At 41.5% G+C, this 10,943-nt stretch overlaps 1 protein-coding gene across 1 annotated transcript; it reads left to right on the forward strand.

The window, feature by feature from the left end:
• The first annotated feature begins 3,821 nt into the window (after window positions 1-3,821).
• On the forward strand, window positions 3,822-10,659 carry LOC114897990 (Kruppel-like factor 18). The gene is given in 4 exon segments (XM_029227016.1): window positions 3,822-3,827; window positions 3,931-4,356; window positions 9,209-9,869; window positions 10,484-10,659. Coding segments are annotated over 4 exon segments (1,269 nt in total).
• Window positions 10,660-10,943: the final 284 nt, after the last annotated feature.

Below are 10,943 nucleotides of genomic sequence, written 5' to 3' on the forward strand. Positions count from 1 at the left end.
TCTTTTCGAGATACAGATTTCATTTCCTTTGAACACCCAGAAGTGGAATAGCTGGATCATATGGTAGTTCTAGTATTTAATTTTTCAGGAACTTCCATACTGTTTTCCATAACAGCTGTACCAATTTACATTCCCAACAGCAGTGCATGAGGGTTCCCTTTTCTCCAAATCCTCCCCCAATTTTATACCTTGTCTTTTTGATAATAGCTATTCTAACAGTTATGAGGTGTTATTTTACTGTGGTTTCTGTTTGCATTTCCCTGATGATCAGTGATGATCAGCACCTTTTTGTGTACCTATTGGCCATCTGTATGTCTTTGCAAAAATGTCTGTGAAGGTCCTTTGCCCATTTCCAAGTCAGATTGGTTTTTGCTATGGAGTGGTATGAGTTCCATATATATTTAGATATGAACCCCTTATCAGATAGATGGTTTGCAGAGATTTTCTCCCATCCACAGGTTGCTTTTTGACTTTGTTGCTTGTTTCCTTTGCTGTGCAGAAGCTTTCAGTTTGATGGAGTCCCACTTGTTTATTTTGGCTTTTGTTGCACATGCTTTTGGTGTCAAATACAAAATAATCAATGCCAAGACCAGTGTCAAGGAAATTTTTCCCCTATGTTTTCTTCTAGAATCTTCATGGCTTCAAGTTTTATACTTAATTCTTTAGTATATTTCAAGTTAATTTTTGTGAGTTCTATAAGATGGGGATCCACTTTCATTCTTAAACCTGCGTGTATCTAGTTTTGCCAACACCCTTTATTGCAGCGACTATCTTTTCTACATTGTGTGTTCTTGGCACCCTGGTCAAAGATGCATAGATTTATTTCTGGCTCTCTATTCTGTTCCATTAGTCTATGTGTCTCTTTTTCAGCCAGTACCATACTATTTTGATTACTATAGCTTTATAATACAGTTTTAAATCAGGAAGTGTTATGCCTCTTTTCTTTCTCAGATTGCTTTTGTAATTTGGGTCTTCGGTGGATTGAGTTGAACTTTAGAATTGTTTTTTCTATTTTTGTGAAAAATGCCATTGGAATTTTGTTAAGAATTCCTTTGAATCTTTAGATCAATTTGGGTAATTGCTCATTTTAACAATATTAATTCTTTCAATCTAAGAATAGGGGATATCTTTCCATCTATTTGTGTCTTCTTAAATCTCATCAATATAATTTTCACTGTTCAGGTGTTTCACCTCTATGGTTAAATTTATTCCTAAGTACCTTATTGTTTTGATGCTATTGCAGGTGGAACGGTTTTTTAAATTTCTCTTACTGAGAGTTGTTTATGTATAGAAACACTACTGATTCTTGTATCCTGCAACTTTGCTAAATTCACTTATTCTAGGCATGTTTTTGTGGAGCCTTTAGAGTTTTCTGTATATAACATCATGACATCTGCAAACAGATATTTTTGCTTCTCCCTTTCTGATTAGGATGCCTTTTATTTCCTTTTCTTAATTAATTGCTCAGGCTAGGAATTCCAGTACTATGTTGAATAGAAGTGACAGCTGGCATCTTTGTCTTGTTCTAGAACTTAGAGAAAAATCTTCAGCTTTTCAACATCTAATTTGTAGATTTTGTCATGAAAAGGTGTTGAATTTTGTCAAGTGTTTTGTCTGCAGCTACTAAAATAACCATATTTGTTTCATCCTTCATTTTTTAATTCATTAGACACATTTATTGATTTGTGTGTATTGAACATTCCTGTAACCCAGGGATAAACCCCATTTAAGGATGGTGTATAATCCATTTAATGTGCTCTGAATTTGGTTTGCTAGAGTATTGTTGAAGATTTTTACATCTATGTTCATCAGGAATACTGACCTACAATTTTATTTTATTATTTATTTATTTGTTTATTTATTTATATTTCTTTTTTGTTGGGTCTTCATTGCTGTGCGTGGGCTATCTCTAGTTGCGGTGATCGGGGGCTACTCCTCGTTGTGGTGCACAGGCTTCTCATTGCGGTGGATTCTCTTGTTGCAGAGCATGGGCTCTAGGTGTGCAGGCTTCAGTAGTTGTGGCTCGTGGGCTCTAGAGTGCAGGCTCGGTAGTTGTGGCACACAGGCTTAGTTGCTCCACGGCAAGTGGGATCTTCCCAGACCAGGGCTCGAACTAGTGTCCCCTGCATTGACAGGCGGATTCTTAACCACTGCGCCATCAGGGAAGTCCCTGGCTTATAATTTTATTTTCTTGTACTGTCCTTATAAGCTTTGGTGGCAGGATAACGCTGGCCTCATAATGAATTTGGAACTAATCCTTCCTCTTCAATTATTGGGAAGAAGGTGAGAAAGATGGACATTAATTCTTTAAAGGTTTGGTAGACTTGATCAGTGAAGTCACTTTCACTTTTGGAATCTTGTTGGAAAGATTTTTGATGACTGATATACGTCTATTCAGATTTCCATTTCCTTATGGTTCAGTCTTGGTAGGTTGTATGTTTCTAGGAATTAACCCATTACTTTTAGGCTATCCAATTTTTTGGCATATAATTGTTAATAGTAATCACTTATGATCTTTATATTTCTGCAGTCTCTGTTATACTCCTTCCTCTTTCATATTTGATTTTATTTGTTAGACTGTTCTCTTTCTTTCATCTATAGTCTAGCTAAAGCTTTGTCAATTTTGCTTGTCTTTTCAAAATCCATCTCTTAGTGTCATTGACCTTTTCTATTATTTTTCTAGTCTCTATTTCATTCATTTCTGCTATGGTCTCTGTTATTTCTTCTTTTCTTCCACTAACATTGGTTGTAATTTGTTCTTTTCTAGTTCCTTGAGATGTGAACTTTGATTGCTTATTTGAGATCTTTCTGGTTTCTTAATGTGGGCACATAATTGTTATAAACTTCTTTTCTAGAACTACTATTGCTGTCTCTCATATGTTTTGGTATGTTGTGTTGCCATTTTCATTTGTCTCAAAATATTTTCTTTTCTTTTGATTTCTTCTTTGACCCATTGATTGCTCAGCAGTGTGCTGTTTAATTTCCACATATTTGTGAATTTTCCAACCTTTCTCTTTTTTGATTTCTACTTTCACACCATTTTGGTAAGAAAAGATACTGGATATGACCTTAATCTTATTAAATTTTTAAAACTTTTTGTGATGTAACATATGATCATGATTTATCCTGGAGAATGTTCTATGTGTACCTGAGAAGAATGTGTATTCTTGTGCTGTTGGATGGAATGTAGTATATATGTCTGTTAGGTTCATTTGATCTAATGTGCAGTTCAAGTCCAATATTTCTATATTGATCTTCTGTCTGGAAGATCTATCTGTTGTTGAAAGTGGGGAATGAAGTCCCCAACTACTGTTGTGCTGCTGTCTATTTCTGGCTTCAGAACTGTTAGTATTTGTTTAACATATTTATGTGTTCTTATGTTGAGTCCATTAATTTATAATTGTCATATCCTCTTGATTAATTGTTCCCTTTTCTTATATAATGACCTTCTTTTTCTCATGTAACAGCTTTTGATTAATCAACTTTTCTGATATAGTATAGCTACCCTGCTCTCTTTTGGTTTCCATTTGCATGGAATGTATTTTGTCATCTTTTCACTTTCATCCTATGTGTGTCCCGAAACCTTAAACATCAACTATATTACAATTTTTAAAAGTCTGTGGGGCAAGATCTCTGCAGGGGATGGTGTGGTATTCATGCATTTATCGAGATACCACCTCCACTGACAGATGAGAGTACCATAGGCAAAGTTCATATTTTAGAAATATTACCCTGACTGTCTTTGGAGGGTACACAAGATGGAGTCAACCCCAGATTCACAGAGGCCAATTAAGAGGCAGTTGCAGGCTTTTAGGCAAGCAATGATGGTGGGCTAGACTAGGATTTGGTCAATAGGTATGGAGAAGCATGGTGTGTGGAACTGGGATTTGAGCTAGGTAAGGCACATGAAATTCTAACTTTTTTTTGCAGGATCTCACAAATGAAGACCAAGTTCATTTATCAGGCAGTGGCAAAGAGGCTTCAGGGGACTCTTACCTTCAAGCAATTGAAGAAATTGAGGCATTTTATCAATACCTCAATGAGAAATATAAGGCAGGAACTCCAGCTGCACCAGAGCCAGAGCTCTATGTACCTCTGACTGACCATGATGAGAACCGCCAAAAGGAGTCAATCCAGAACCAGGTGATGTATCCTTTGAAGCCCACAATGATGATTTCTACACATTCTAACATCCCTGGACAGTTCTTATCCTGAACTAAGATCACTCCATGTTAGAGCCCTTGATTTGCCCTTGGAAACCTAAGCAAGACCCTTTTTGACCCCAAGGTGACCTCTTTTGATGAGAGCAAACCCACAGTAACATCCCAGATGACAGATGTTACTGACACCCCAAACACATCCTGAGATTTTAAAGGCTGGTTGCAGACCTAGAACTGGGGGAGTGGAAATCAGAAGTCCTTTACTGGGTCCTTTTTCTATGAGGTCTTCCCAGCTGGATCTGTCACACCCTGCTAAGGATGAAGTAGAGTTCTCTAGTCTTGAGGAGCTTTCAGTCCAGTGGTGAGGGAAGGGGAGTAGACAGGCATAACAGCATTTCAAGAGTGGAAATGAGAGGAAAGGAAGTGCCCTAATATGATGTTATTAGAGGTTGACTTCCAATGAGGCTTCATCTCAGAGAAGCCCTAGGTTTTGTTTTGTTTTTTTGAAGTGGCGCTTTTTTATTTTTTAATATTTATTTGTTTGCTTGTGCTGGGTCTTAGTTGTGGCCGGCAGCCTCCTTAGTTGTGGCTCACAGGCTCCTTAGCTGTGGCATGTGAACTCTTAGTTGCTGCATGCATGTGGGATCTAGCTCCCTGACCAGGGATCAAACCCGGGCCCCCTGCATTGGGAGTGAGGAGTCTTAACCACTGCCCCATCAGGGAAGTCCCAAGAATCCCTAGGTTTTGATGGTCCTTTTTGTTGGAGTGTCTCCACAGTGACATTGACCTCATGAGGGTACCCATTTCCACACCTCCAAGTCACTGTGGCTTCTGCTACATTGTGGCTTGGAAAATTCCACTTATTTCCAAGTGTGAATATATATAATAATTAAATTTAAGGGCATCTATCACTCCTATGGATTTTTTTGTAGAAGAAGATGACTTCGGAGTGCCCTCAGTCTACCATAGTCAATGGCTGTACAGTCATAAATTTTTAATATAACCTGGGGGAATTATCCTCGCTGTCTCTCTGCTCTGAGATTCAGGACAGGCCAGAGAGACCAGTCTTTGGTGGCCGGGATAGGAATGGATGTCATATTTGATAAGACAGGCTATAGTCACTAAGGCACGTTACTGAGAGATACAGGCTGAGCAAAGGACAGGACAGGGATATGGCAAAACTGAGCAGACTTGTCTGGCTAAAGCAGGACAAGAGCTGCAAGGAGGCACACAGGGTGAAAAGATGTGAGGCTACTGACATGATGGCTTTGGGGAGTTCATTGTAAGCTTTCTACCAGATGTATAGGAAACCTAGAAGCGTAAGGATGGCCAATGAGAATAGAAGTATAGACTTTGGCCATGGGCACATTAGGCCACTGCTTGTAATGAGGCTTCTTCTTGGAATGGTTCCTGGAGGCTGATGCTTTCCAAGATGGTTCTCAGGAAGCTGGAATGCCAGGGACAACCCCGTACATTTCTGGGGGAAATGTCCACAGTGGTTCAGGTCTGTGACCACCCAGAGTGAGATAGGTCCAATTCAAGTTAAAAGTCTTCTACTTAGGCCATGTCACTTCACCTTTTTGGACCCCTATTTACTCTTCTTTAATAGGGATTAAGCATGGCTCCTGTTTCTGAGGCATGGTGGGAATAAAATGAGATAAGATGTTTGGAAGTTCATTAATTTAACCAAATCTCCAGTAGGATGTCTGGGAGATGGGACATCTTTGGAAAAGTCTCTGGACAGGGGCGGGCAATACAGAGATAGGGGATTAAGAGGTACAAACTCTTATGTATACAACAAGCTACAAGGATATATTGTATAAAACAAGGAATATAAAAATTATTTATAATAACTAAAATTTGAGTATAACCTTTATTATGATTCACTATATTGTATACCTGTAACATATAATACTATACATTAAGTATACATCAATTTAAAAAAGGTCTGTGGGGCAAGATCTCTACAGGAGATGGTGGGGCTTTCATTCATTCATCGAGATTCCCACCTTCACTGATAGATAGGAGTTGCATAAGAAGACTTTTCTTTTTCTTTTTCTTTTTTTTTTTTTTTTGCGGTACGCGGGCCTCTCACTGTTGTGACCTCTCCCATTGCGGAGCACAGGCTCCGGACGCGCAGGCTTATCGGCCATGGCTCACGGACCCAGCCGCTCCGCGGCATGTGGGATCTTCCCGGACCGGGGCACGAACCCGTGTCCCTGCTTCGGCAGGCGGACTCTCAACCACTGCGCCTCCAGGGAAGCCCAAGACTTTTCATTTTAGAAATATTACTCTGACGGTCTTTGGAGGTTACCCTACATGGAGTCAACTCCAGATTCACAGAGGCCACTTAAGAGGCAATTGCAAACTTTGGGCAAGAAATGATGATGGGCTAGACTAGGACTGGGTCAGCAGGGATGGAGAGGAAGGGTGTGTGAAATTGGGATTTGAGCTGGTTATGACACATGAACTTCTTTTTTTGCAGAATCCCACAACTGAAGATCTAGTTCACTTATCAGGCAACAGCAAAGGGGTGTCGAGGGACTCTTACCTTCAGACAATTGAAGAAATTGAGGCATTTCTCCAGGACATCAATGAGACACCTGAGGCAAGATGCCCAGCTGCACCAGAACCAGAGCTCTATGTGCCTCTGACTGCCCATGAGGAGGACAGCCAAAAGGAGTCAATCCAGAATCAGGTGATGAAATTTTTGAGGCTCACAGTGATGATTTCTGCATGTTCTAACATCCCTGGGACAGTTCTCATCCAGAACTAAGATCACCCCATGGTAAAGCACTTGATTTGCCCCCTGGAAACCTTAAATGAGACATTTTTTGACCCCAAGGTGACCTCTTTTGATGAGAGTAAACCCAAGTAACATCCCAGTTGACAGATGTCACTGACACCCCAAACACATCCTGAGATTTTAGAGGCTGGATGCAGACCTAGAGCTGGAGGAGTAGAAATCAGAATTCTTTCTTTGGGTCCCTTTTCTCTGAGGTCTGCCCAGCTGGATCTGTCAGACCCTGATAAGGTGGAAGTAGAGTTCTCTAGTCTTGAGGAGTTTTCAGTCCAGTGGTAGGGGAAGGGGAGAAGACAGGCATGACACTATTTCAAGAGTGGGAATGATAGTAAAAGAAGTGCCCTAGTACGATGTTATTAGAGGTTGACTTCCAGTGAGGTTTCATCTCAGAGAATCCCTAGGTTTTGATGGCCCTTCTTGGAGGATTGTCTCCACAGTGACATTGGCTTCATGGAGGTACCCTTTTCCACGCCTCCAAGTGACAGTGGCTTCTGCTACACTGTGGCTTAGAAAATTCCACTTATTTCCAAGTGTGAATATATATAATAATTAAATTTAAGGGCATCTATCACTCCTATGGATTTTTTTGTAGCAGAAGATGACTTCGGAGTGCCCTCAGTCTACCATAGTCAATGGCTGTACAGTCATATGTTTCGAACATAGCCTGGGTGAACTATCCTAGCTGTCTCTCTGCTCTGAGAGTCAGGACAGGGTGGGAGAGACCAGTCTTTGGTGGCCGGGATAAGAATGGATGTCATATTTAATAAGACAGGCTATGAGCAAGGGACAGGACAGGGATATGACAAAACTGAGCAGACTGGTCTGGCTAGAGTAGGATAAGAGCTGCAAGGAGGCACATAGGGTGAAAAAGATATGAGGCTAGAGACATGATGGCTTTGAGGAGTTAACTGGAAGCTTTCTACCAGATGTATAGGAAACCTAGAAGCATAAGGATGGCCAATGAGAATAGAAGTATAGACTTTGGCCATGTGCACATTAGCCTCTGCCTGTAATGAAGCTTCTTCTTGGAATGGTTCCTGGAGGCTGATGCTTTCCAGGATGGTTCTCAGGAAGCTGGAATGCCAGGGGGAACTCCAGGAGGTCTCTTGGGGAAATATCCACAGAGGATCAGGTCTGTGAGCACCAAGAGCAAGACAGGTCCAATTCAAGTTAAGAATCTTCTACTTGGGCCATGTCATTTCACCTCTTTGGACGTCTGTGAATTCTTCTTTAATACGGTTTTATCATGGCTCCTGTTTCTGGGGTCATGGTTGGAATAAAATGCGATAATATGTTTGGAAGTTCATTAAATTGAACAAATCTCTGGTAGGATTTCTGGAAGATGGGGCATCTGTGGAAAAGTCTCTGTTGGGGCAGGGCAATATAGAGACAAGGGATTAAGAGGTACAAACTCTTATGTATACAAGAAGCTACAAGGATATATTGTACAAAACAAGGAATATAGCCAATATTTTATAATAACTAAAAATTGAGTATAACATTTAACTATTTTGAATCACTGTATAGTACAACTATAACATATAATAGTGTACATCAAGTGTTTATCAATTTTTTAAAAGTCTATGGGGCAAGCTCACTGCAGGGGATAGTGGGGTGTTTCCATTCATCTAGAATCCCACCCCCACTGATAGGTAGGAGTAGCATAGGAAGACTTTTCATTTTAGAAATGTTTATGTTTATGGAGGGCACACCGGATGGAGTCAACTCCAGATTCACAGAGGTCAATTAAGAGGAAATTGCAGGCTTTTATGCAAGCAATGATGGTGGGCTAGACGAGGACTGGGTCAGCAGGGATGGAGAGGAAGGGCGTGTGGAGTTAGGATTTGAGCTGGGTAAGACATCTGACTTCTAACTTTTTTTGCAGAATCCCACAGCTGAAGATCTAGTTCGGTTATCAGGCAACAGCAAAGAGGCTTCCATGACTTCTTTCTTTCTGACACTTGAGGACATTGATGAGTTTCTCCAGGACATCAATGAGATACATGAGGCAAGAGCCCCAGCTGCACCAGAGTCAGAGCTCTATGTACCTCTGACTGCCTGTGATGAGGACAGCCAAAAGGAGTCAATGCAGAACCAGGTGATGAATCCTTTGATGCCCACAAGGATGATTTATGCATGTTCTAACATCCCTGGGACAGTTCTTGTCCATATCTAACAACAACCCATGTTAAGTCCCTTGATTTGCCCCCTGGGAACCTAAAATGCCTTTCTTTTTGACCCCAAGGTGACCTCCTTTGATGAGAGAAACCCTGCAGCAGCATCGCAGTTGATGGATGTCACTGACACCACAAAGGCGTTCATCACTGATTGTAAAGTGACAACCGTTAATGCAAACAAGATGACAATCCCCAATAAGGGTAGCCAGATGAAGATCCTCGATGATGACCAGAGCCTCAGTGGAGGCCAGATGACCTTCGGTGGGGACCAGACCCTCTATGAGGGTCAGATGAAGAACCCCAGTGAACGCCAGATTCTCAGTGGAGCCCAGATGACCTTCCCTTGGGACCAGGCTGTCTCTGGAAGTCAGATGAAAACCATCCATGTATACCAGACCCACAATGGAGGCCAGATGAGCTTCAGTGGGGACCAAACCCTCTATAGGCGTCCGCTGAAGATACTCAGTGATGAGAACACTCCCCGTGAAGTCCATATGGTGCCACATTCCTCATCACCATTGCCATATCCTAGACTTCTGTACATTTCTAGTTCCTATTTGATCCAAGGAGGACAACCCCTAGAAAAGCAGAAGTGGAATCTCAAGATTCAGAGATGTTCGTTGCAGAAGAATTCTGACATTTTGAAACCCTACATCTGTACATACCAGGGCTGTGGGAAATCATATTCAAAATCTTCCCACCTGCGAATCCATAAGCGCCTACACACTGGTGAGTGAAGACTGAAATATAAGGGTGTCAGGAAAATGACTAAAGATCTCTGCCTTTATAAGACTTTGGGGTCATTTGAGATTGTTGCCACCTCCCTCTAAGTCTAGGACCCAGAAGACCCTAGAAAATGCTGGCAAATCTGAAAAGGTATATAAAGCAGTCCTAAGAACAGACCCTAGTTCTGGGCCAGAGGCAACCTGGCTGCAGCCTTTTGTGGTATTGAATGTCTGGGATGATGGAAGAAGTGGAGGGATTTGTTTGACCTCCTAGGGTGGTCTTGACTTTACCCCTCCTGGGAATTCTCTTCATGAACTCCTATAGGCCCAACAGATAACCCCTCTTCCTCAACTTTCTTTACCCACCACTGACCTTTGTCTTCCCCTCCTGGTTTTCTTTTTCTTTTCCTCTCCCTCCTTCACAGTTTTCCTCTCAGCCTTCTAGCCCATCCTGCCCTCCTTCTCTTCCTTTCCCATGCAACCCCTCCAGTCTCCTGTCTGTCTCTCCCTGTCCCACTGCAACATGCCCAACTCCTTTTTCTTCTCCATTCATTTCCAACTTCTGTGTCCCATGCTATCCTGAAGCATGACAAGTCTTCCTTTCTTTCTCGAGTCCAGGAGAGAAGCCCTACAAATGCAACGCGAAGGGATGCACATGGGCATTCTCCCGTTCGGATGAGCTCAACAGACACGTGAGGAAGCACACCAGGGAGAGGCCCTACCAGTGTACTAAATGCGACAGGAACTTTTCACGATCAGATCACTTAAAGCAGCATCAGAGAGTCCACAGATAAATTTCTTCCATGATAACAAACCTATCAGCCTTTGAGAAAATGAGTTGAGCTGAAAGATTCTCCCTGCAAAACTTTGCTCGGTGCTCAGTACCTAGCAGTGTGCCAGCACATAGTAGGTGCTTAATATTAGTTGTAAACTTTTAAGGTTTTCATTTATTTTTTCTGAAACATATAAAGAATGCATGTATGCATTTCAATAAAATCAGCACTACTCTTCATTCACTTTCCTGTACGTGGTGAATGTTTTCAGTGTGTTATGTATGAATTCTTGTAGATCACTGCTT

Source organism: Monodon monoceros, unplaced genomic scaffold (genome assembly GCF_005190385.1).
Source record: "Monodon monoceros isolate NGI ecotype Baffin Bay Population unplaced genomic scaffold, NGI_Narwhal_1 Super_Scaffold_18, whole genome shotgun sequence".
Classification (NCBI taxonomy): Eukaryota; Metazoa; Chordata; class Mammalia; order Artiodactyla; family Monodontidae; genus Monodon; species Monodon monoceros.